This window comes from Heterodontus francisci, chromosome 37 (genome assembly GCF_036365525.1).
Source record: "Heterodontus francisci isolate sHetFra1 chromosome 37, sHetFra1.hap1, whole genome shotgun sequence".
In the NCBI taxonomy this organism is placed as follows: domain Eukaryota; kingdom Metazoa; phylum Chordata; class Chondrichthyes; order Heterodontiformes; family Heterodontidae; genus Heterodontus; species Heterodontus francisci.
The window spans coordinates 4,374,057-4,401,599 of NC_090407.1; the positions used below are offsets into that span (position 1 = coordinate 4,374,057).

The following is a 27,543-nucleotide window of genomic DNA, read 5'->3' on the forward strand; positions in this document are numbered from 1 at the left end:
TGAAGTCAATCCAAGAGTAGAATACTGCTTCCATATCTGGGGAGCCTTTTCTAATTCCTTCCTCGCACCTCTGAACAGGATACGTAAATAGTGTCTTGTGGTAGGCTTTTCTTTTACTATAGACTCTAAACTCAGGAACAGGAGGAGGGCATTTAGCCCCTCTAACCTGTTCTGTCATTCAGTGAGATCAAGGCTGATTTGTGACCTAACTCCACATACCCGCCTTTGCCCCAATTCCCTTAATACCTTTGGTTAATAAAAATCTAGCATTCTTTTAAAATGAGCAATTGTTCCAGCATCAATTGCCATTTGCAGGAGAGAGTTCCAAACTTCTACCACCCTTTTGTGTGTAAAAGCCTTTCCTAATTTTGCTCCTGAAAGGTCTGGCTCCAATTTTTAATCTGAGACTCCCCAACCAGAGGAAATAGTTTCTCTCCATCTACCCTATTTGTTCCCCTTAATATCTTGCAAACCTCTATCAAATCACCCCATGAACTTTGAATTTCAGCATATGCAATCCTAGTTTGTGTAATCTCTTACTCCCTCTCTTGCTTGTAATTTTTTTATATTTATCCATGCTATTGTGGTAATTGCTTCACTGAACGTCCCTTTTTTGGTCCACATATGCTTTTTTCACTAGGTTGCTACCCAGTTGGTTTTTCCATCAATCCAGAGAAGTTTTTGAAATTGTTCTTTAAATCAGCAGGGCACAAACTTGTTTTTTTAGAAAAAAAAGAATTGCAAGTCAAGATGCAACAAATTTTACAGCTACCCTGAACTTCGGATTTTAATCAACACTGTAAACTGTGGAAGTATTTCTCAGCTAAGTGAGTGAAAGTACTCCACAGGCACACAGGGCTTTGCGTATTCTACTCCCCTGAAGTTAATGGGAGAATTGTGTCTAATAGGATGAAGAAGGAATGGAAAATTTAAAAATATGCAACTTTAAGTTATTGGTGAACATTTATTGCTAAGATGTCAAAAATATTTTGATTTCAAAATAGTGTTTGATAGTGTGTTTTGTCCGTACCACAGTGGAGTCCTTTTATTGTCCCTTTCAATTTGCCAGCCCAAAGAAAAACTTTTAAGGAGGTGACAATAAAGGGGTTTTTCTCCATGATGTAGTTTTCTTTAAGAAATGTTGTACTTTGCAATATATAGGTGCAGGGAAACTAATCCTTTTTCCAGCAACTGCTACTGTTTTTATGAAAGCTTTATTTTCATTGTCAATTTGGATGTGGCTCTTAACACTTTGCTGTGATTAAGCTGCAGAATGTTGAATGCCAAAAAAGCCACATCTTTGCATTGTCATCGAGGCTAAGAAACCTGTCAAACCTATGATATCAGGTGTATTGATTAAGTTGTGTGACTTCTCTATGCCACTGTTTTTCATTTTTATATTGTTTACAAGCCTTGCCATTCTCAAAACAATCTGTAACTCAATCATAGAATCATAGTCCACACATGTTTAATGAACCAGATATGATGAGAAAATTGTAATAAAGTGTGAATGGAAGTGTAAAAATGAACATAAGTGGGAATTGATGGTGAAAAATGTCAAGAGCAGATGAATTGGAACATGAGAAAAGTGTCATAGACAAGATACGAAAACTAAAATGTTAATAAGTGAACCAGTCCAGGATTACCATCCTATTTTTATACATCTCAGTTGGATGACAGGGATTCTAAGCGGGACTCACTGGAGGAAGGAGAACTTCAAGAACACAAGGACAAGATGGAGATAACTATACGCAATTCACCACATAGACGAGAAGGATCTATAGATGATAGGTATGTTTTCTAATTTAAAACGAAATGCCTATTTTCTTGTCCTCCCCATGCACTTCATTGTAAATGCCTATTAAAATTATTCAGGTCAAATACTTTCTTTTGCAGATCGGTGAAAGAAGTCATTGACCCTTCCTGTAGACCCTTCACCAGTTTGATACTCTTCAGATCCTGTTCTTCGAGTTTAAAATGTTTTCTAGATATTGTTAAAATATGATCTTGCGAGATGCATTTGTTGCCATGTTTTGAAACATCTGTATTTAAAACAGAAACCAGAGGATCCCTATTTGTCAACTTTTCTTCTAACAACAGTTTTACCTTTTTTAGAAGGCTGATATATTGTGAAATGTGTCTTAGTTTGAGGGCCATGTTTTGGATATATGAATTGGGTCTCTTTCTCCTCGTCATGCTTAGTAACTTCATGTACTGATGTAGTGGCGCTCCCTTCCCCAATGCCAATGGAAAATAAAAGCTTCAAACGTTTTCTAGCATTGATTTTTTTTTCCCCCCCCCATGTCAGGATATGTGTAGCCTCTGTGAGCAAGTTGGGAAAATATGTTTTGTAGTTCTGCTATAATCGTTAAATTAGCAGTAGTTTCATTTTTACATGTGTGGTGGGAAATAGAAAACACCCTTCTACCGAGAAAGCAAAATACAAACATTAAAAAACCCTGCTTATTATCTGCATAAATAGCTCATATAAGCACTGTTATTGTACTTTTTTAAAAAAAAACTAAGTAACTAATTGTGTGAAGCCTTTTGAAATGTTTTGACAACTGGATAAGGCATTTTATAATTACAGGTATTATACTTTTATAAATATCCATGGATTTATTTTACTCATGGCCAATTTATTTTATTTGTATGAGGGATACACACACTTAATATCATGTGGATTGTTACCCTTTTTTCTTTATCATAATATAGAAGATTCACATTTAAAACTTTATACCATATTGTACTGGTTTCGACAGAGAAAATATGGAATAACTACTTAAATTTCTAGCCAGATCCATAAATAAAGTTGACAGGTCTTTATCCTATTTTCTGAATCAAACTAAGATAGTTAATTCAGAGTAAACCTTTTCTCTCAGCTGGACAACCTTTTTTGTATTTTTATTTTGTGGCTATTTTAGTCCTCTCGTTGCCAGTGATTTTGGAAACCAGGATCCAGCTTTCTTTTGCAACAATTCTGTAGACCTACTATGAAGCAGCTTTTCAAAGCAATTCTGAGCAGTGGTATTTACAAATCAAATGTATCCATTTTGATAATGTTAATATATTTTTTAAAATCTAGAGGTGAGGAGGATGATTCTTTGGCAATTAAACCTCCTCAACAAACCTCCAAAAAAGAAAAATCACATCACAGAAAAGAGGAAAGGAGAAAGGAAAAACGGAGACATCGAAGCAGATCAGCTGAAGGTGAGAGATGGCAGTTTGATGAATATTCAGTGTTTAATGTTTTATTTTAGTCAAGTTAACATAATGTGAGACATACTGCAGGATTTGGAAAAATTAGTGTTAGGTGTCCTGTAATGTAAGATTTCTCTTTTGTTTTGAAATGTATTGGAAAGATGAGCTTTTCATTTTTACTTAATGAAAATTCTAAAGCAATGCAGTAATCATGTAGAAAGCACTTCTGTGCACTTGGGTATTAAAAAGATGGAGCAGGAAAATGATTAATTTTCTAAAAATATTAGTAAGCAAGTACTTATTGCTGTCTACAAGATAGGAAGATGCAATGTTCAGAGTAAAGAAATGCAAATATAAGATATTTAGATATTGAACTTAAGATTTTGTTTTGCTAGTAGCAGGGAAGATGGATACAAAGACCTGTCAAACATGATTTCAATCATAAAGGGGCACAGTGCAGCTCGGAGGATATTTGTGTTTTTTACATAAGCCTATCACGCTAGGTGAAGAATAAAAAGATTCAGTTAAGTATAAAGGCAGTAGAAATTACTGATCAGGGGAAAACGTAATTACAGCTACTGACTATCAGTAGGCGAACAGACAGATAGGGAGTTGCTCAAGGCATGCATGAGAGGTCATAGGGAAATCAATGGAAAAATTTTCAACCCAGAGAACAGACAAGGGATGTAAGAAAGAGAGAAGTAAAATTGCCAAATTTTGTAGAGATATTAACTAACCTCAAATATAATTGAAATCTGTGTCTTAGGATACATGTTATGTTAAAAGTAATATTTAGTAGGTAACTAAAAACAATTAAACCCCCCCCTGCCAGTAGTTGACTGCTTTGGTTCTAAAGACCATATGTGCATATTTTCAATATTGCATTAAATCAGGCCAAGAAATCAGATGTAAGATTTTAGGGGAGTAAGCTTAACAGAAGAGTGCTGGGCAGTAAAACTGAAGACAAATGGGTTGTTTTATGACCACACTTTCCTCTGTGGAAAGGAAATACAGCCCTGTGAAGGAGAAAATTAAAGTTCCAAGGTCAAGACTGAAGCGACTGAACAAAAGGTCACATAACGTGAAATTGGTGAAGAATTGTTAGTTGAAGATGACTGAAATCGTTTAGATTAGAAAGATGGATAATAGAGGAATCTGCAGAATTTTGTTCTGTGTTTGAAATGGGGAACACTAGAAAAGACCTGTAAGGGATATTTGGATAGAAATGTTGAGGGATTACTAAATGGCAGAAGTGTTAAATGAATTCTTTACAACAGTCTTCAGAAATGAATCATGGGAAACGAAGACTGTTACGAAGAAACTCAAAGAATTTAATGTCTACAGGGCATTTAAGGCAGATGAGATGAACTTTAAAATCTTCAAGGAAATGAGCCAAGGAATGGGTAAGGCTCTCATTGATATATTTAGGAGGTCTGTAAATACAGTGGATGTACATGAGGATTGTGAATGTTGTCCCACTGTGTATATTTTTAAGGAATGAGACAATGAAACTATAAACCAATCAGTCTACCAACTGTACTGAGAAATGCTTTAGCTTTTTGCAGGATGCTATAGAGACCATAAGGATTAATCAGCATGGCTTTAAAAGTTATAGCTCATGTCTCAGTACTCAACTAGAATGCTTTTGATGAGGTGATTAAATTAGTACATGGGGACAATGAAGTAAATATACTTCCCAATTTGGGTGGCCACACAATGTTTAACTGCAGCCTAATCAATCTTTTGTATAAGTTTAGCATTACTGCTTTGCTATTGTGCTGTATGCCCCTTTTTATTAAAATGAGGGTCCCATATGCTCGTTTAACAACTTTATGAATGTTTTCCTACTGTTAAAAGATTTATGTATCTGAAACTCTACATGTTTTAAAGTTTTACCATATATCATTTTTCCTACCAGAATGTATAAAATCACTCTAATTGCCTAATAAACTAATGTCTATCCTCTTGAAATTGCTTACATTTCTCTTCATATTTAACCACAGTACCTATTTTTTGTCATTTGCAAAGTTTGGTATTGTCTTTTCAACACAAGTCCTGATCTTTATTGCTGGAGAATATCAGTGGTCCCAGTGAGGAACGCCCTATTTGCTTTCCTGCAGTTTGAAGAACATACATTCGCGCCTTGCTGTTCATGCTGCCATATTCCTTCGAATATTGTGTGCCTTAATTTTATCAGTAAGCCTCCAAAGCGACAACTTTTGAAAATTCATATACACAACATCCACTGAATTCCCTTTTTCAATGCATACCATTCTATTCCCAAAAAAAAGTTACATTTGTTAACCATGATACACCTTTAGAAAACTGTCCTTACCATTCTCCGTTAACCCATGTATTTCTAAGTGGATATTCATTTTATCCTGAATTATTGTCTCTGGATTCTTACTACTGATTTTTGACTGGCTAGTTTATAGTTACCTGGATTATTCCTTTCTCACCTTTTAAACATTAGTATTCCATTGGCAACCTCCATGAATCTAGCACAACTTCAAATATCCAATGATGTTTAAAATATTGTCAGTGTCTCTGCTATTTTCACTTTGACATCTCAGCATTTGGTACCTTTTCCAATTTTGAGTTCCAGCAATTATTTTTATTGCTACATCCTTGTCCATAGTTATCCTATGTAATTGTTCCAGCCCTCTCTTTCATTTTTGCTGAATGTGGTAATTGGAACACTCATTTAGTATCTGCCATTCGTTAAACCTCAAAGATTTCCTGTCCCATCTCTCATTAGTTCTGCCCTTTCTGCAGTAAATCCTCAGTAAAAATAATAAATGCTAACTTATTAAACCTTTTAAGAAAAGATCTGGATAAATATCTAAGTTTTATAAAGATAAGCATCAGCTCAGTTAATCGAATATTGTATGGAACAGTTGCTCATGCACAGAAAAGTAACTGGGATAGATAGTGTAATACTACTACTAGTGCATGGGGGAAAACGAGCTTGATGGTGCAATAACTTTTTCATTTCTTGCTTATTTAATACTGGATCTCTTGTGTTGCTTGCATGGCTGCAGTGTTTAGCTGCTAATCTGCCCTGTGCCATTAACAGTCAATCCATAAGAAATAGGAGCTGTAGTAACTTTACATGTAGCTGAAAAGGTTAAATTGAGGGCAGGTTGCATAAACTAGGTTTGTATTCCCTTGAATATAGAAGATTAAGATGTACTCTAATTGAGAGGGTTAAGATGATTAAAGGAATTGATTGTTTCTCCCTATCTACCCTATTTCCTCTGGTGGGGGGAGTCCAAAACAAGGGGGCATAACCTTAAAATTAGAGCTAGGCCGTTCAGGGGTGATGTCAAGAAGCACTTCACACAAAGGATAGTGGAAATCTAGAACATTCTTCCCAAAAAGCTGTTGAGGCTGGGGTGGTAAACTGAGATTGATTTTGTTTTTTGTTAGGCAAGGGTGTTACGGAGCCTAGGTGGGTAGATGGAATTAAGATACAGATCAGCCACGATCTAATTGTTTGACAGAAGAGGCTGAATGGCCTACTCCTGTTCCTATACGAAGCTGAGGTCAACCAGAAGACGTTTGTTACTACTTGGAAATTTCAGACTTGGGTCTGATTAGCTTTCTTTTTTTCAAAGCTTGTTTTGCATCTGTCACAAGGTTACTAGATGGAGTATCGTGTTGCATGAAGCAATGTGGGTGAGTCTGAGAGTGTAAAAAAAGCAATTAAAACTCCTGGGAATCATGGTGAGTACTTCTGTCCTACAAGTCCATGATACTGCTACACACCATGTTTTCTGATACAGAAAATTGAGAAACTACTTGAGTGATTCCATTTCAATGGCTTTTAATTTATAGCTGATAACTAATATTAAGTTTAATTAAAAGTTCAAGAGCAGTATAACGTGCAAATGTTTGTAAACAGGAAAACACATGAGAGGGAAGGAGAAAGAAAAGGAAAGGGAACATGAACGAAGGAAACGACAGCGAGAGGAGCAAGATAAGGCACGTAGAGAACGGGAAAGGCAGAAACGGAGAGAACTTGCCAGAGAACATTCCAGAAGAGAAAGGTGAAGGAACAGAATTTTCCTCTGGGCTAGCAGGCTGTAAAACATCTAATAATTTAAAGAAAAACTATAAGTACCAAATATGACAATCTTATTTATGCTTCCATAAAGTATTAGTACAGAAATCAAGAGTTTGCTCTTTCCATTAATGTTTTTGGGGTCTACTCATATTTCTTGTTTAATGCTAAAGACCCACTCTTGGGAGCCTTTGCTTCCTATGGAACTGGAGTGACAATTTATACACACAATATCTGCTAATATAGAATTACCAAGCTTTTAGATAAAACTTTGCTACAGCAAAAGGCTTCTTGTATTGGTAACAGCTTGAAATGTGAGACATAGGAATAAACTTTTTTGAACGGTCAAGGTTAAGCAGTATATGGTCAGTACAGCAGATTTCACTTGATTATCGAGTATGAACCCCCTACATCCTCTGGTACACAACACCCTTAATACTAAGAAAGGAGCAGCGTTCATAAGATCTATATGTGGGTTTAATGTACACATCACTTCCACATAGACTGCAGCTCAGTGGTATTGGAACACATGGATTGCAATAAGGCTGAAAAGATATTCTTTCTATTAACGTTCAAATAGGATCAATCTGTATCTTTCACAATTGGATAGCACCGTCATACATTCACAGGAATTAAAATACAGATGATGCTTGCAGCCCACAGTGATCCTTTCCCGCTCGTCTCTTTCCAGAGGTTGAGCTAAACTGTAGTAGCACATGGGTATTTTCAAAACAAAGCAATCATGTAAATAAGGTGGTAGTTAAGCCATTACATATTTATAATATTGTTTCATCTGATCTGTGTTACCTTGAGGAGTGAATACCGTGGCTTGATGAAATGCACAGTCCCCAAGCTGAATTATTTTCAATACAATCTATTTTAACCCTGGGAATACAATAAGGAAAATAAGAACAATAATCCATTTTCATGACTCTCAAAAGCTTATTATTTCAGAAGTCCAGGGTTTACTCCATTTTATGCTTTATTTTCCCCAAATGTCAATAACCAACCAAGAATGCAGCAAGCAACATCAATGCCTTCGCTGATGTTCCAGGCATTTAGCACAATGTTTTTTTTTCCACCTGTGAGCAGAAGCCCACAACACAAACTGGGATTCCACATCTAGCTGTATGATATCTGATTCGGTTATCTGAACTGGAACATGCTACGGTTACTAGTGCTCACATTCCTTATATTGGTATCTACAAAAATAATTATCAAAAAGTCTATGTTTAGTAAGCTGAAACGCCATCAGGAGTAATGTTCCTGCCAGTGTGCAATGATGACCGTTTCAAAATTTCCCTCTCAGCCTGTTGCTTGATTATCTGTTCGTTTTTGATTCCCTCTAATCAATTAGTTGGAAAATACAGCTGCATGTGCTCAAGAAACATATTTTATCTGACCCTAATTTTTCCCATTGCTGGTACTTTTCCTTATACCTCTTCCTCCTTCCATATATCTCACCATGTAATGAAATGGGCAATGACATTTTTAGCCACCAATTTATAATGGACACTACCATCCAGTTAACACTTCCTCCTCTACTATGCTTACTGTCTGTCTGCTACAGGTTAACTGGGGTTAGAGTATCAGTTGAGTGGAGGTCTGAATCCATATACCACCACTCTGGCACAGCACATTGGTGCTCCGTGGTGTTGCTTCTACATAAATGCACTATCAAAGTCTATTAAATGTTAATGAGCGGTGCACAGCATCATATGAAAATGTTGTCATTTTTCAATTTACTTTAATGAAAATTTTCTAATAAAAGACAATGTTAGACTGCGCAACTCATTGTTCTGTCAATTGTAGTGATGCTTAATAATGACCTTGACATTCATTTAGGTATCCTAATGTTTCACATTTATTCTTTTTGAAAACCCTTCCTATGAGGAATGTGAGGTTTCCATTCAACAGCGTTGGTCTGATTATACAGTTGAGTTAGCCTTATCAATTGGGGAATAAATGTGTTCTTGTATCAGTAGTATTTCAAAAGAGAAATTGGCCTCTTTGTCGCTTTTAAAATATGAAATTTCATTAGTATATTGACAAACTACACTGAATCCAGTGTTCCTGCATTAGAGTTCAGCTTTTAACATTATGCCCAGGGGTTGCCAGTTATTTTTTCGTCAAATTCATTTTCAACAAGGATCCACAGTGATGCCAAAGCAGTCAGTACTTGTGTTTTATAAATCCAATTTTTTTAAAAATCGGCTGTAGTAGTTGAGTAGGTTCGGTTTTCAGAAAACGGCATGTATATTTTTATTTGTCAAACATTACGGCTATTCCTTTATTGTGTTCTACATTTGTCAAGTGGACTGGCTGAAGCCCAAAAGACATTTTCATCTTTCACTACTTTTAACAATTAATAGATTTTAGTGCATTGATATTAGTATTTAACTGCCAAATATATATATTTTCTAAGCAAATGGAGAATTATTTGGCTGCTCTCTCACCAGCTGACTCGGTTAAAATTCAACTTGAAGCGCAGTAGTGAATCGATGATCTGTGATAAACGTTGCCTTATTTCCCTTTCCACTGATGTCAGTGTGCCACTTGCCCACCAACTCTGTGTCTTCACTAAACTGCAATTAAATTCTGGTTTCCCCAACAACTCAGATTTAAAATTCTTCTTCTTGACTTCAATACCTCCATGGCATCATTCTGCCCATCCATGTAACCTACTCCCCTCTGAGATCTCCGTTCCTCCACTCCAGATGCATAGAATTCAGGAGGAAGGCAATCCTTGTAAGATGAACTAGTCACTTGGAGGACAAAAAAATGGATAAATCCACTGAATATATCAAATTAACAAAGAGTAGATGGCATGTAGTGATCTCAGGAAAGAGAAAGGAGCTTAATTGTTGACAACGGTGATCTGGTTATGAGCAAAGAAAGCCCTGAATCATGGCAGTATGTTATATTAAATCTATCTGCAAAGCAGACATACTGCCCTATTAAAAATAGAGGAAACAAACTGTATATTTTGTGACACAGCAGACTTTGGTCCTGGACTATTTAGCATTACCTGAAGCTTTCCACCCCATAAAAATATTGTAAAACTGAGTTCATAGAACTTAGCTCATAGCATTGGTTTTGGAAAACGTAAGTGTATTGAACCATACATTGAAATATAGTTACCTGGATTCTACAGTGGGGTTATTTAAGTAGGTTTTGTTTTTGTTTTGATAGGCACATGAAACCTTTTATAGATACAAGCAATGTGGGGCAGGGCAGTCCTTGGTGAGTGACGTGAGCTGTTGTATGTGATGTGTGAAATCACCACTTGACTTTTCTTATTGAATGCTTTTTATAAACTTACAATATTGTGGTGAATCTTCCAGGGACCGTCTTGAGCAACTCGAGCGCCAAAGGGAACGGGAGAGGCGAATGAGGGAGAAAGAACAACTGCAAAAAGAACAGTGGGAACAGAAAGAACGTGAAAGACGCAAGGAACGAGACATCAGGAGGGAAGGTATTTATGCCGTTTAAATAGTATAAATATATCTCACTTCTCAAATCCAACATACAATTTAGAATCATAGAATGGTTACAGCACAGAAGGAGACCATTCAACATCTTATCTTTGCTGGCTTTCTGGAAGAGCAACTTAGCTAGTCCCAATCCCCCACCTTTTCCCTGTAGCCCTGCAGAGTTCTTTTCTCTTGTGATAAATAGCTAATTCCCTTTTGGAAGCCACAATTGAATCTGCCTCCACCACACTCAGTGCATTTCAGATCCCAACCAGTCACTGTTTTTTAAAAAAAAGTATTTCTTCATGTCACCTTTTGGTATTCATCTTCAGTCGGTCTTTTCTGGTTTTCGACCCTTCTGCCAATGGGAACAGTTTCTCCCTATCTGCTCTGTTCAGACCCCTCATCATTTTGAACCTCTGAAATCTCCTGTCAGCCTTCTCTAAGGAGAACAGCCCCAGCTTCTCCAATCTGTCCACATAACCGAAGTCCCTCAACCCTGGAACCATTCCTGTAAATCTTTTCTGCACCCTCTCTAATGCCTTCACATCCTTCCTAAAGTGAAGTGCCCAGAATTGGGACAGGAGACAGTGATGTAGTGGAATGTCATTAGGCTAGTAATCCAGAAGCCCAGGCTAATGTCCTGGGGTCACCGGTTCAAATCCCACCACGGCAGCTGGTGGAATTTAAATTCAATTAATAAATACAATTAATTAATAAAAATCTGGAATTGAAAGCTAGTCTCAGTAACGGTGCCATGAAACTATCATCAATTGTCGTTAAAAAACCCATCTGGTTCACTAATGTCCTTTTAGAGAAGGAAATCTGCTGTCCTTACCTTGTCTGGCCTACATGTGACTCCAGACCCACAGCAATGTGGTTGACTCTTAACTGTCCTCTGAAATTTTGTTTTTTTTATTTATTTTATTTAGATATACAGCACTGAAACAGGCCCTTCGGCCCACCAGGTCTGTGCCAACCAACAACCACCCATTTATACTAATCCTACATTAATCCCATATTCCCTACCACATCCCCACCTTCCCTCAATTCTTCTACCTACCTACACTAGGGGCAATTTACAATGGCTAATTTACCTATCAACCTGCAAGTCTTTGGCTGTGGGAGGAAACCGGAGCACCCGGTGGAAACCCACGCGGTCACAGGGAGAACGTGCAAACTCCACACAGGCAGTACCCAGAATTGAACCCGGGTCGCTGGAGCTGTGAGGCTGCGGTGCTAACCACTGCGCCACTGTGCTGCCCTAATGGCGCAAGCCACTTGGTTCAAGAGCGATTAGGGATGGGCAACAAATGCTGGACTTGCCAGTGCTGCCAACATCCCACTGAAAGGTTTAACACACAAAGTTGAGGACAAACCAGTGTTTACAAATGTTCACCCTAACTCCTTGCTTTTGTATTCCATGCCTGTATTTGTAAAGCCCAGGATCCCATCTGGTTTATTAACCACGTTCTCTACCTGCCCAGCCACCTTCAACGATTTGTGTACATATACCCTCAGGTCCCTCTGCTTCTGCACTCCCTTTATCATTGCAGCCTTTATATTGCCTCTCCTCATTCTTCCTACCAAAATGTATCAATTCACACTTCTCTGCATTAAATTTCATCTGCCAAGTGTCTGCCTATTCCACCAGCCGGTCTATGTCCTCTTGAAGTCTATCACTAGCTTCCTTGCAGTTCACAATGCTTTCAAGTTTTGTCATCAGCAACTTTTGAAATTGTGTCCTGCAGTGGTTAGCACCGCAGCCTCACAGCTCCAGCAACCTGGGTTCAATTCTGGGTACTGCCTGTGTGGAGTTTGCAAGTTCTCCCTGTGTCTGCGTGGGTTTCCTCCGGGTGCTCCGATTTCCTCCCACATGCCAAAGACTTGCATGTTGATAGGTTAATTGGCCATTATAAAATTGCCCCTAGTATAGGTAAGTGGTAGGGAAATATAGGGACAGGTGGAGATGTGGTAGGAATATGGGATTAGTGTAGGATTAGTATAAATGGGAGGTTGATGGTCGGCACAGACTCGGTGGGCCGAAGGGCCTGTTTCAGTACTGTATCACTAAAATACCCAAGTCTAGGAAATTAATGATCCAAGAAAAGCAAGGGTACTAATACTGACCCCCAGGGAACCCCACTTTATACTTTCCTCCAGTCTCAACAACTGTTCACCACTACTTTCTGTTTCCTGTCACTCAGCCAACTACTTATCCATGCTGCCACCATCCCTTTTATTCCATGGGTTTCAACTTTGCTGACAAACCTGTTACGTGGCACTTTATCAAATACCTTTTGGAAGTCCATGTACACCACATCAACCACATTATCTTTATCAGCCCTCTGTTATCCTCATCAAAAAAACTCTTATCAGGTTAATTAAGCACAATTTGTCTTTAACAAATCCATGCTGGCTTTCCTTAATTAATCCACATTTGTCCAAGTTATTTTTTTTAAAAAGAAATATTAAGGAATTATGACAGTACAGTGTTTGTGGCCATATGGAGTTGGCAACTCAATGTTAGAAATGACTGATGGGAAGCCCTCACATGGTGTCATTTGTTTTTTATGGGGAGACAATATAAAATGAATAGCACATTGTATGTAAAAGCATAAATACTGCAGGTGCTGGAAATCAGAAATAAAAATGGAAAATGCTGGGAATACTTGGGTCTGGCAATATCTGTGGGGAGAGAGTTAATGTTTCAGGTCAGTGACTCTTCATTATTTCCTGAGTATTTCCAGCATTTTCTGTTTTTATTTCAGCACATTGTATGTACATGCCTGACTAGTTCTACAAAACAAACTGAGTGTTGGGTACGTTGACATGCTGAAAAAAGGATGCCATTATCTTACAATATCTGAAGCCCTGTCTAAGATGTGACCTTTAACCAGTCTGGCCAGACCCATGGCGCTCAACATTAGATTTCCGGTCCAGTCCAATATAAATAATACGTTTAAAATATTTGATAAAATAAAGGGTACGATAACTAGTTAGGCATATTTTTTATACTGCTGCAGCACGAGTGCTTTGGGACAGGTGATTCTGGGCCTCCTGGGGATTCCATGTGCCTGAAAAACCATTGAATAATCCCGCAGGTAATGCATTGTGAAATGGGGGAGTAAGTGCACGATCTTGTATTCTAGTGTAAGACCATCTCAGTAATTTAGTAGCAATTAATACATGGTTCATTTTCAGCAATTTTATAACTTGGAATGTAATATGTTTGATCTGTTTTTACTTTCACTTTTTGCTATATAAAACGCTAGTTAGGCCACTGCTGGAGTACCGTGTACTGTTCTGGTCACCATACTATAGGAAGGATGTGATTGCACTGGAGAGGGTACAGAGGAGGTTCACCAGGATGTTGCCTGGGCTGGAGCATTTCAGCTATGAAGAGAGACTGGATAGACTAGGGTTGTTTTCCTTAGAGCAGAGAAGGCTGAGGAGGGACCTGATTGAAGTATACAAAATTGAGGGGCATTGATGGGAAGAAACTTTTTCCTTTAGCGGAGGGGTCAGTAACCAGGGGGCATAGATATAAAGTAAGGGGCAGGTGGTTTAGAGGGGATTTGGGGAAAAAAAGTTTCACCCAGAGGGTGGTTGGAATCTGGAACGAACTGCCTGAAGGAGTGGTAGAGGCAGGAACCCTCACAACATTTTAAGAAGTATTTAGATGAGCACTTGAAACGCCATAGCATACAAGGCTATGGGCCAAGCACTGGAAAATGGGATTAGAATAGATAGGTGCATGATGGCCGGCACAGGCACGATGGGCCGAAGGGCCTGTTTCTGTGCTGTATAACGCTAACTCTTATGACTCTATTCCAATGACATCTTTACCAAGAAATAATAACTGCTAATCCATTTTCCAGCTGGAACTTCCCTGGAATAGGGGACAGACCTATATAAAGCACAAGATGCAGCAGATACTTAAACACCCGAGAAGATTTTGCTGGAATATGCATAACATTTGAAGCTAGTCTTTTCAAGAATACAGCTTTTCAACTGTTTGAATGCTTGGCTGTGTTGTTTAATTAGATTTGACTAGTTTTCTGTTTGTTTTCTTTCAGCTGTGATGCATCACAGAGGATTGAAGGATGAATACGGTGAAAAAATAAAGTTTCATCACAGAAGTCATAGCCCAATGTGGCGTCACACGGAGAGGATTGAACTTGGAGATGGAAGAAAGACTGGTAAGGCTAACAAATTTAATGCAGTGGAGTAGTCTTAAATGACAGACATTTTATGTAGTCTGAACAATATTGATAATTCTATTCAAATTTGGTATAATGGGTAACCAAAAAAACAAATTGAAAGATGTGCTGTGCAGACTAGTAGCATATTTTTCAGTAACATAGGAGCAGGAGTAGGCCATTCAGCCCATTGAGCCTGCTCCGTCATTCAATACAATCATGGCTGATCATCCACTTCTGTTCCTTTTTCCCACACTATCCTCCTATCCCCTTATGTTATTGGTATTTAGAAATCTGTCAATCTCTGCTTTAAACATACTCAATTACCGAGCTTTCACAGCCTTCTGGGGTAAAGAATTCCAAAGATTCACAACCTTCTGAGTAAAGGAACTTCTCATCTCTGTCCTAAGTAGCTTCCCCCTTATTTTGAAATTGTGTCCCCTGGTTCTAGACTCCCCAAACAGGGGAAACATCTTAACCTGCATCTACCCTGTCTAACCCTTTAAGTATTTTGTAGGTTTCAATGAGATCACCTTTCATTCTTCGAAACTCTAGAGAATACAGGCCCAGTTTCCCCAATCTCTCTTCATAGGACAGTCCCGCCATCCTGGGAACAAGTTTGGTGAACCTTCCTTGCACTCTTACTTACTCTATGGCAATAATATCCTTCCTAAGGTAAGGGAATCAAAACTGTACACAGTACTCCAGGTGCAGTCTATACGAGGTTCTATACAATTGAAGCAAGACTTCACTACTTCTGTACTCAAATCCTCTTGCGATAAGGGCTAACATACCATTAACCTTAATTGCTTGCAGCACCTGCATGTTAGCTTTCAGTGACTTATTGTTGAGGCATTCAGGTCCCTTTGTACATCTGCACTTTCTAATCTCTTACCATTTAAAAAATACTCTGCATATCTGTTGCTCCTACCAAAATGGATAACTTCACATTTTTCCACATTATATTCCATCTGCCACGTTCTTGTCCACTCACTAAGTCTCAGTAAGATGCTGAATCCTCCTATGTATCTTGCTTCCACCACACATTATGTAGCATAGATGTATATGTGATTAATTTAAGGTAAGTAGTTATTTTTCTGTTTCTAATGGAAGATTTGTTGTGTGTGCAAGCATGTTGATTATAAGTTGAGAAGCAGAACGTAGGAAACTTTATATTAGAATTTGTATCCAACATTGATCAAGATCTGATGAAATTATGACTTGCTTTGTGAATATTCAAAGTACACTTCTGCCTATGAATTATTAATGCCATAAAAGTCTAAAGGAGTTCACGTGACTCGCATGCTATTAAAGCTAACATTTTGTACATTACATGAGCACCTCAGTTATAGTCTTGATTTTTGAGTATAACAATCCAGCATTGTGTTATGAACCCATGAAAAGGGTGGAAAAATTATCGGGTTCATCTAACCTATCCGATCCACTCAATCTGTTCATTCATTCCTGACAACACTAATTCCGGGGAGTAGTAAATGCAACCTGCACTCAATCTAGGAAAAATCGTCTGGGACGTTCCTCTCCGATTCCTTAAGACAGTCAAGCTCCACGATATTGCAATTGCCTTATACAACTGAAATGCCTTACCTCAAGAAGCTCAGAGCACTCTGGGGGGAGGAGATTAGAAAATAATGGTAAGCAGATGCGTAAGAGGCAAAGTAATGAAAAGAAAGGATGGCTATGAATAGTGAGAATGGAGAAGAGAGATAGAGAAAATGAATGATATGACTAACGTTTCCTTTTGTAAATCTTTCTGTACTGTTTGTGTTTCTGTGCAGTAAAGGAGGAAAGGCATGAAGAAAAAGACCCATTGTCTGATTTGCAGGACATAAGTGACAGTGAAAGAAAGACAACATCTGGTGAATCATCCTCAGGTATTGGAGATATCCTGGCCTTCCTAAAGCTAGGGTACAAGTGCTGGGCTGTAAAGACTTTAATGAATGGGTTCCACCAGGACCACTCGGCTCCAGGCCTCATTACAGCCTTGGTCCAAACTTGGACAAAAGAGCTGAATTCCATATGTGAGGTGAGAGTGACTGCTCTTGACATCAAGGCAGCATTTGACCGAGTGTAACATCAAGGAGCCCTAGTGAAATTGAAGTCAATGGGAATCAGTGGGAAAACTCTCCACTGGTTGGAGTCATACCTAGCACAAAAATAGATGGTTGTGGTTGTTGAGGTCAATCATCCCAGCCTCAGGACATTGCTGGTAGTGTCCTAGGCCCAACCATCTTCAGCTGCTTCATCAATGACCTTCCCTCCTTCATAAGGTCAGAAAGTGGGGATGTTTGCTGATTGCTCACTGTTCAGTACCATTTGCAACTCCTCAGATAATGAAGCAATCCGTACCCGCATGCAGCAAAACCTGGATAACATTCAGGCTTGGGCTGGTAAATGGCAAGTAATATAAGTAATATTTCTGCCACACACTTGCCAGGCAATGACCATCTCCAACAAGAGAGTGTCTAACCGACTCCCTTTTAAATTCAATGGCATAACCATCAATGAATTCAAACCCCCCCAAACCCACCATCAACATCCTGGGGGTTACCATTGGCCAGAAACTTAACTGGACCAGCCATATAAATACTGTAGCTACAAGAGCAGGTCAGAGTATGGGTATTCTGCAGCGAGTAACTCTCCTCCTGACTCCCCAAATCCTTTCCACGGCCTATAAGCTACAAGTCAGGAGTGTGATGGAATACTCTCTACTTGCCTGGGTGAGTGCAACTTCATCAACACTCGAGCTCGACACCATCCAGGACAAAGCAGCTGCTTGATTTGGCACCCCATCCACCACCTTCAACATTCACTGTGTACCATCTGCAAGATGCACTCCAGCAACTCGCCAAGGTTTCTTTGACAGCACCTTCCAAACCTGAGTCCTCTACTAACTAGAAGAACAAGGGCAACAGTTGCATTGGAAAGCCACCACCTGCAAGTTCTCTTCCAAGTTATACGCCATCCTAACTTCACAGTTCCTTTATTATTGTTTGATCAAAATCCTGGAACTCCCTATCTAACAGCACTGTGGAAGTAGGTACACGGAATGCAGCAGTTCAAGAAGGCAGCTCACCACCTCGATAATTAGGGATGAGCAATAAATGCTGACCCTGCCAGTGTTGCCCACATCCCATGAACAAATAAAGCAAAATTGTCTTATAATGACACATAGTGATGTATTTATCTGTTACATTGGATATCCTTAGCTTTGCCATGCCAATGCGTCACGTCTTTGAGCTCGCCTGGAAAAGTCTGCATGGAATTATCCTGGACATGCCATATGTGCAACAAGATTTATATGAAGTTGCTGTCCATAAACTCCAATCTAAAGTGAGACACAGACATGACCTGTTATCTCTTGGTTACTTTTTTCCCTAGAATGGTTGTGAAGAATAAAGAAGATTGTACGTGCAGCATTTCAGCAGTGGAAGGCAGGAAGACTCTGCGAATAAATCCTCTCGGGCTGCTCTTATTTCAGCCTGTTTGAGTTACGGAACTTTTCAGCTGGGGAGTAGTGCATGATGCGATTAACTTAAAAGGAGAAGCCAAAAGTTTGAACATCAGTGGGAATGATTTTCATCCCAGGGAGTTTGCGATTATTTGTTCATGAATTTTTCTTTATTCCATACACTGCTGAGCTCAGTACGTCCTCCAAGTCTGTTTCTCCACAATTATATCCAAATTGAATGCTTATCTCCTTCATCCTTATCCTGTAGGCTCTTCTCCTAGAGAACATCTTTAAACAAAATACTTTTTTGTAAATTTTTTGTAAACAGTTGCTTTTAAAAGAGCAAAGCCTTTATTGCAAAGCCTTTTCTTTTATGATCTGTTTTTGTTCCTGAATTTCTTTAATAGCGTCTGCAACTGCCTCTGAGGAAGAGAGCAGCAGCGAAGGATCTGAAGAGTCTCCTAGCTTGTCTGAGGTTGAATCTGAACAGTCTCCTGGTGAGAATCAAACTATTTCTCTCATCCTAGTGCATATACTTTGAAACCTATAAACCAACTGCAAGAAAATAATAGGGGTGAAATTAGAGTATGAGAGTAAACTAGCAAGAACTATAAAAACAGGCAGTAAAAGTTTCTACAAATAATTAAAAAGGAAAAGAGTACCTAAAGTAAGTTTTTGGTCCCTTAGAGGATGCGACTGGGGAATTAATAATGAGAAACAGGGACATGGCAGAGACTTTGAACAAGTATTTTATATCTGTCTTCATGTAGAAGACACAAAAAACATCCCAAGAATAGTGGAAAATCAAGAGGCAAAAGGGAGGGAGGAACTTGAAACGATCACAATCAGGAGAGAAAAAGTGCTAGGAAAACTAATGGGACTGAAGGCCAACAAGTCCCCCAGACCTGATGGCCTACATCCTCGGGTCTTAATAAAAGTGGCTTCTTCTCTGAGGATTGTTAATCTTCGGAATTCTTTTCCCCAGCCAGAGAGCAGTGGAGGCTGGATCATTGAATATATTCACTGCTGAGTTAGACAGATTTTTGATCTACAAGGGAATCCAGGGTTATGGAGGGCAGACAGGAAAGTGGAGTTAAGGCCACAATCAGATCAGCCGTGATCTTATTGAATGGTGGAGCAGGCTCGCGGGACCGAATGGCGACTCTTGCTCCTGTTTCTTATGATCTTGGTAATGAATAGTTCTGCATGACTGTGCCATAATTATGTAAGAAGGTTTTTATTAATAATGGGATTTTACATGGAAAGGGCCCTCAAAGATTTCAAAATCCGGTACAATGGGAACCACTAATCTGTCCTTGCTAACTGCCCAAACTGATCCTAATTGGTTCAGAATAAGCATGTTAAGATCTTAGGTGGGTAAATACATGAATGAATGATTTTTAAAATTAAGCAGCATTTTTGTTTTTAAGGGTTTGACTTTCTTTGTGTTAGGTGAAATTAGTGAAGAGGAGGAACACAGTGATGAAGAAAGGCAGAATGGAAACCACATCCAAATAGGTAAATGCTGTTTGTGTTTTCCAGTGCTAAAATTTAATATGTAATTTGTGCTTGTGTAGGTTATTTGTATTTCCTGATACTGAATTTGTTAGTTACAGAATCAAAATTTGATCATGATTCAGAAGAAAGTGTGGAGGAGGAAGAGGAGGAGATGGAGGAGGAAGAGAGTCCAATCTCGAACACCCCCAATGAGAGAGAGTATGTTCCTGACTCCCCACCCGTTTCACCAGTTGAGTTGAAGAAAGAACTGCCACAGTACTTGCCTGCTCTTCAGGTATTTAACCAGGATCTTGGTGTTATAACTCCAGATAAACCTTCCATAATTAGTAGAGTTGTACCCTACAGTTACTCTGCAGACTCTCCTAACATAAAGCAAAGTGATAAAAATATCAGTGCCTAAAAGTGCACAGTATTTTAGTACAGAACTTGGATGAGGAATAGCCTATAATATTTCATATCCACATGGGTTTTGCAGATTCAGTGGAACAAGGGTATTGTTACAATAAATGTAGCCTAGTCTAGCAGGTACAAGTGTAGAATAGAAGGGGAAGCAATCACTGACATCAAATCTAAACATTTTTAATTTATAATATTTGCTTGAATCATACAAGGATGACCTGACAAAAATACTGATGCATGCTTCCAACATTAATTGCCCACAGTTCATGGGCAGGAGTGCTTGAAGAGCTTGAGATGCCATTTGTATTTTTAACTCCCTCCCAGTCTTGCCTCACTCCAAGATGCTCCATTTTGCTCCAAATAATGCTGTCCCTTCCTGTTTTTCCATCAGGGGAGTGTTAGCTGCCAGATCCCTTTTCTCTCTGGCCTCCTTATCTCGAGAGACAATGGATACGCGCCTGGAGGTGGTCAGTAGTTTGTGAAGCAGCGCCTGGAGTGGCTATAAAGGCCAATTCTAGAGTGACGGGCTCTTCCACAGGTGCTGCAGAGAAATTTGTTTGTCGGGGCTGTTGCACAGTTGGCTCTCCCTTTGCGCCTCTGTCTTTTTTCCTGCCAACTACGAAGTCTCTTCGACTCGCCACATTTTAGCCCTGTCTTTATGGCTGCCTGCCAGCTCTGTGAAACAGACTTATTGATGAAAGAAAAAAAAAATTATTTATACAACACTTGCCACACCTCAGAAATTGTCTAAAACAGCACCCACAATTACTGGTTATAATTTGTCTTCACTGTTTGTTTGAAGGGTTGCCGCAGTGTAGAAGAATTTCAGTGCCTTAATAGAATTGAAGAAGGAACATATGGTGTAGTTTATAGAGCTAAAGACAAAAAGACAGGTGAGTGTAATTCTTATTTTCAGTGTTGTAGGTGGTTAGCTACCTGCGGCCACATCCATATTCGTTGTACAATTGGGGCTCTACATTATCTAGTTCAGGTTAAGCCTTATGCAGCTTGAAATGTGAAAAAGCCAGTAGTGGTTGTTCAAGGTACTGGATTGAAGATAATTTCTTCAGATTAATGTAAGGGACACAGATGGTAAGGGGGCACTGTAATAACACAAGAAATAGGAGCAGGCGTAGACCATATGGCCCATCGAGCCTGCTCCACCATTCAATGCGATCATGACTGATCTTCGGCTTCAGCTCTACTTTCCGGTCCACTCTCCATATCCCTTGATTCCCGGAGACACCAAAAATCTATCTATCTCGGCCATAAATATATTCAACGATGGAGCATCCACAACCCTCTGGGGTAGAGAATTCCAAAGATTCACAACCCTCTGCTTGATGAAATTTCTCCTCATCTCAGTCCTAAATGATGGACCCCTTATCCTGAGGCTATGCCCCGTATTCTAGATTCCGCAGCCTGGGAAAACAACCTCTCCGTCTACCCTGTCGAGCCCTTTTAGAATCTTGTATGTTTTAAGGAGATCATCTCTCATTCTTAACTCCAGAGAATATAGACCTAGTTCACTCAGCCTCTCATCATAGGCCAACGCTCTCATCCCAGGCACCAATCTAGTGAATCTTCGTTGTACCGCTTCCAATGCAAGTATAACCTTAAATATGGAGATCAAAACTGCACACAGTATTCCAGGTGTGGTCTCACTAAAGCCCTGTACAATTTTAGCAAATCCTCTTTTATTATTGTACTCTGAGGAGGTGCAACGAGACTTGTACATCAGTCGCTGAAAGCAAGCATTCAGGTGCAGCAAGCAGTTAGGAAGGTGAATGGTATGTTGGCCTTCATTGCAAGAGGATTTGAGTACAGGAGCAAGGATGACTTACTGCAGTTATACAGGGCCTTGGTGAGACCACATCTGGAGTATTGTGTGCAGTTTTGGTCTCCTTATCTGAGGAAGGATGTTCTTGCCATGGAGGGAGTACAGAGATGATTTACTAAGCTGATTCCTGGGATGGCAGGATTGACATATGAAGAGAGATTGGGTCGACTAGGCCTATATTCACTAGAGTTTAGAAGGATGAGAGGGGATCTCATAGAAACCTATAAAATTCTAACAAGACTAGACGGGCTAGATGCAGCAAGGCTGTTCCAGATGGCTGGCGAGTCCAGAACCAGGGGTCACAGTCTCAGGATATGGGGTATGTCATTTAGAACAGAGATGAGGAGAAATTTCTTTCTCGGGGTGGTAAACATGTGGAATTCTCTACCGCAGAAGGCAGTGGAGGCCACGTCATTAAATATATTCAAGAAGGAGATAGATATGTTTCTTAATGCCAAAGGGATCAAGGGATATGGGGAGAAAGCAGCAACAGGGTACTGAATTAGACCATCAGCCGTGATCTTTTTTGAATGGTGGAGCAGGCCCGAAGGGCTGAATGGCCTACTCCTATTTTCTGTTTCCAATCCCCTTGCAAAAAAAGTCAACATGCAATTAGGAAGGCAAATTGCTTGCTGTACCCGCATGATGACTTTGTGTTCCTTGTGCAGGTACGCCCAAGTCTGTATGAACATCAACATTTAGAAGTTTCACGCCTTGTAGAAAATATTCAGCTTTTCTATTCCTACTACCAAAGTGATTAACCTCACACTTTCTCACATTGTACTCCATCTGCCACCTTGTTGCCCATTCACTTAATATTTCAATTATTCTTAGGATGTGGATATCACTGGCATTGCCATCATTTATTTTGCATCCCTAGTTGACCTGTGAAGGAGTGGTGGGCCTCCTTATTCTTTGTGGCAGTTTGCTAGGCCATTCCGGAGGGCAGTTAAGAGTCTAGCATGTTTATCTGGGACTGGAGCCACGTGGGGGCAAGGACAACAGGGTTCCTTCCCGAAAGAATATTATTGAACCAGCTGGATTTTTACAGCAATCCAACAGCTTCACAGTCACTTCTACTGATGCCAGATTTTTATCTTCTGATTTTTCAAAACTGAATTCAAATTCTCAAACTACCACGGTGGAATTTGATCTTGCGTTCTCTAGATTATTAACCCTGTATTATAACCAATACACTACCATCCCCACGCACGTGGACTGAGTTGTTGAAATCTTTACGCACAACTTAGTTGTGGCTTCAAAATATTTAAAACAGGATGTTTGCAAGGAGAATTAAACTAATGGGTAGAAATATGTAGGAACGAAAATCGTTTCTTCTGTTAATTTGGCCTTTCCCCTATAATTTGGAAACACTTGGTTGCATTATGTTTCGTGCATTTTTTTCAGTTTTTGCATTTACTTTACAAGGTAGCTTCTAATGATGGGAGCACTGTCATGGGCAATGCTGTAGAGTAAAATCAAACACCTGTGGTGGAGAGACTAGGGGGATTTGGCCTGGTGCCATTGATCGCTGGGTGCCACTACGGCAGTTAATGAATGACCAGCGTTTGGAATAGGCCACCCAGATTGGGTCAGACTGAGATCTGAGCCAGCATTTCACATTCTCTTTCCCACTTCTGGTGTGTACAGACAATCCCCTTCTACTTTTCAGACAGTCTCGTCATAGGTGTCATTAGCAGTGCACACTCCTAAGTACACACTTGTTTCCTTTCATGAGGTTAAAATATTTTTAAGAATAGATTTCAAAGTAATTTAGTCTTTGTGGATGCTACTTTTGTAAATATGGATTCTAGAAACTGTCCCTGCCATTTCTGAAAAGCTGAATACTGAATTTTCATTCCTCTAAGGGCAGCAATTGGGCATTCACACAATTATCCGTCTGTTGCGCTGAACTATTCATAGTGATCATTTTGGTGATACAAAAAGATGAGCAGCTTTATTGTCACATTCAAACAATAACCCCACAGCTCAAAAATATATGGAGTGAAGTTTCTTTGTTTTCTAGTGTAAGGAAATTAAGAATTTACTCAATTCCCAGACGCTGCCTGATCCAAGCATTTGACAGGTCTGGCAGCATCTGTGGAAAGAGAAGCAGAGTTAACATTTCGGGTCAGTGACCCTTCTTCGGAACACTGAGTTCCAAAGAAGGGTCAATGACCCGAAACGTTAACTCTGCTCTTTCCACAGATGCTGCCAGACCTGCTGAGTGGTTCCAGCATTTCTTGGTTTTATTTCAGATTTCCAGCATCCGCTGTATTTTGCTTTTATTTGACTATTCTGGCTGCTTATTGTTATAGAATTCTGTTTTGTACCCTTGTTAGGATTTGTAAGTAGCATAAACATACAAATAATATCTTTGAATCAGATGGAATCATGAAAATGTTAGTGGACAATAGGAATGGTGTGTTCAGTTTGGGAATTTTGTTTGTTTCAGATGAAATAGTGGCTTTGAAACGATTAAAAATGGAAAAGGAGAAGGAAGGATTTCCAATTACATCCCTCCGGGAAATCAACACAATTCTGAAAGCACAACACCCAAACATTGTCACTGTTAGAGTACGTAAGAAACAATTACATGTGTGTGTGAGAGAGAAATTCTGGGATATCTGGGGTTACCATAGTAATTAGCTAGATGTTAGATTTAGTTTAGACTGGAATATTTCAGCAAATTTTGCACTTTTTTTTTTCCATTTGTTGTGAGTATGAGGTGTTATATTTGATACTTTGGTATTCCAGCAGATAGCATAAAGTTAACCATAGTCTGGGGGTGGGTGGGGGGGAAATACAATTGAACTTCCTAAACTTTGCAAATATTTACAGTCTCAGTTGCAATGATTATAGATTATATATGTGATATTTTGTAGAGACTAGACATTAATGCTGCAGTTTCCCTGCTCTCCTTGAGAGGTGAGCATGCTGTAGCAGTGAGAGGGAATATTTACTGAATCTGCTATTTTTTTTTTAGGAAATTGTAGTGGGAAGCAACATGGATAAAATATATATAGTTATGAATTATGTTGAGCATGACCTCAAGAGTTTGATGGAAACTATGAAGCAGCCATTCTTACCAGGTACAGTTGTCTTGTGGCTTATTGTGAACAGTATAAAATCAGAAAGAAATATTAAACTTTAAAAAAGATATTGATATGTATGGAAACAGTGCAGTTTTTCTGCTTAACATTTCTTCATTACAGCCTAGCATTCTACTTTAATGATGCAAAAACTTTCTTCAGATTTGTTCAAGTATTAACTTCAATTTAAAATTGAAAACTTCTAACTGCAAGCATGTTCCTTGGCTGCATTAAAACCTTTTAGAACTTGGGTTAGCATTCTCAGTATCTCACTCTGAAGTACTGTTTAATGTGTGCTGCTTATGGCTGTGGTTTATAGTGAAGGTATACAAGATACTCTATGTACCATATATACTCATGTATAAGATTAGAAAGTTTTGCTCCCGTTTGGTTTCCAAAGTAGGAGGTTCATCTTGTATGTGGATAAGGATCGATGTGTGGCTGGGAGTCATTCTGAGCTCAGCTCCTTGTGCAAATTGAGTTCTGTGCTTGCCAACATACTTAAGATATTGTAATAGAGCAACAAAAGTTGCAGTTGATGATAACGACTCAACCTGCATCCAGAGCTAAACAGTCAGCCTGAGTCACAACATCACAGGTAAAAATATAGAATTTCCACTTTCTAGCTCCCCACTTTGTTGAAATAAATTTCCCACTTGATGGGAAATCACCCCATTATCGCTGTGGCTCCCAGAGACCAGTAAATGTTTTGGTAATGTTTGATTATTGAGAACACTACTTAGTCATTATTGTGCAGTTGGAATCAAATTATTCTAATTTTTAGATTGGAAATTGGATCTTTTTCTTCCAGCATAGTGACTTCTAAGTAAGGAAAGCAAAGTTTGATATCTGAAAAATGGCTGTAAGTTGGTGTGAGGTGAGTGGCGTATGAAGAGTTTGAGGGGTAGGGTCCACATTAATGCTGTAATCCTGACTATCTTATGCAAGTTTTTCCCTTTTTTTTGTAAAGTATCTATCTTGAGTTTTATTAATGGGCATATGTGATCATTCGTCATAGGAAATAACTTTTGAATGACAATGTTAGCACTATTTTAATAAAGAATTACCGTACTTAAAAACCCCCAACGTGTTTGATCTTGAGATGGGAACCAAGCTCTCAACAGCTCAGCATTTTCTGCTACAGCACAAACCTCCCTGGTACAATTATTTTGAGTTTGTAGGTTGTAATTACTGAACCTTGGTAGTTGAACTCATTTTAGGAATGTGAACTTTTATCAGCCAGTTGGATTGTTGGCATTACATATTGTATCTGCAAATCTGACTCTAAAATTTGCATGCAATCTGTGCCTCGGCCACTATGTGGAACCAAACTTCAGATTTTCTGTCAGCCCCCTGTAACCTTGATTTGAACTCTTAACCACTGGGTTCCTAGTCCAGTGCTGTAACCACTGTAATTGTTTTTAGAGCATTTTTTGTGAGCTCTAGAATTATCAACTGGAGTTTGACTAACAGAATTTCTCAAGGAACTTCATAAAGCAGTGGATGAAACTCTCCTAAGGAATAGGGCAACGGTTGGAGGTAATCGAAGGTGTAATTGAAATTATAGATTTGACAGAGGTTATTGCAATTGGAGAGAAATGCAACAAGGATAGGAGTTGAATTTGTGAAGCAGGGCTGTGATGGCTGACTGATCTGTCACTGGCAGTGGAACACAGAGGTCAAGAAATTCAGCAGAGCGGAATAGGAGGAAAAAAGGCTTTGCTATAAATCTGGAGAAGTTTGCAGAGGTAAAGCGGAACAAGACAGTGGAGGGATTTGTAAATGGTGTGAATATTGAAATCAGTGCAGTAGAGAATGAGGTTGGCAAGTGTGGGATAATGAATAAAGGGGATTTAGTTTGGGATAAGTCGTGAGCAGTGGAGTTTTGCATGAATTGGAGATTGTAGAGATTAATAGATTTTTTTGCTAGACAAGAGTATAAAGGATGGAGTTGAGATACAGATCAGCCGTGATCTTATTAAATGATGGAACAGGCTCAAGGGGCTGAATGACCTACTCCTGCTCCAAGGTTGGAAGGCTAGTTGGGAGGGTTTGGAACAGTTAAGGCTAGAGATGGCAACATCAGGGATTTGGCATTGGTGAGTGAGAGATTTGGATGGAGGGCAGTGTTTTGGATTTGGAAATAGGTAATCTTGATGGGATGGATGTGGGATTTTATGCTCATCTCAAGATTGTGCACAGTCAGGAGCAGCCGGGCGTGGGGGTCGTGGTGGATGGAATTGGGGCAAGGATGTAAATGTTCTAGTGAGAGAAGAACAGGATATC

The 27,543-nt window shown here is 39.2% G+C and overlaps 1 protein-coding gene across 15 annotated transcripts in view; it reads left to right on the forward strand.

Annotated features, from left to right (window-relative positions):
* The window catches only part of cdk11b (cyclin dependent kinase 11B), a 40,734-nt gene that overhangs the window by 6,632 nt on the left and 6,559 nt on the right, over positions 1–27,543 (forward strand). For 9 of the 15 annotated variants that reach the window (XM_068016878.1, XM_068016886.1, XM_068016879.1 and 6 more), the window contains 14 exons: positions 1,670–1,791; positions 3,086–3,210; positions 4,479–4,604; positions 7,106–7,250; positions 10,436–10,507; positions 10,609–10,739; positions 14,817–14,939; positions 16,736–16,831; positions 18,816–18,905; positions 19,861–19,926; positions 20,019–20,200; positions 21,128–21,218; positions 24,621–24,742; positions 25,152–25,257. In XM_068016878.1, coding sequence (XP_067872979.1) covers positions 1,670–1,791; positions 3,086–3,210; positions 4,479–4,604; positions 7,106–7,250; positions 10,436–10,507; positions 10,609–10,739; positions 14,817–14,939; positions 16,736–16,831; positions 18,816–18,905; positions 19,861–19,926; positions 20,019–20,200; positions 21,128–21,218; positions 24,621–24,742; positions 25,152–25,257 — 1,597 coding nt within the window. The remainder of the gene's footprint in view (positions 1–1,669; positions 1,792–3,085; positions 3,211–4,478; positions 4,605–7,105; positions 7,251–10,435; positions 10,508–10,608; positions 10,740–14,816; positions 14,940–16,735; positions 16,832–18,815; positions 18,906–19,860; positions 19,927–20,018; positions 20,201–21,127; positions 21,219–24,620; positions 24,743–25,151; positions 25,258–27,543) is intronic. The other 6 variants (XM_068016876.1, XM_068016877.1, XM_068016882.1 and 3 more) reach the window with 6 other exon arrangements.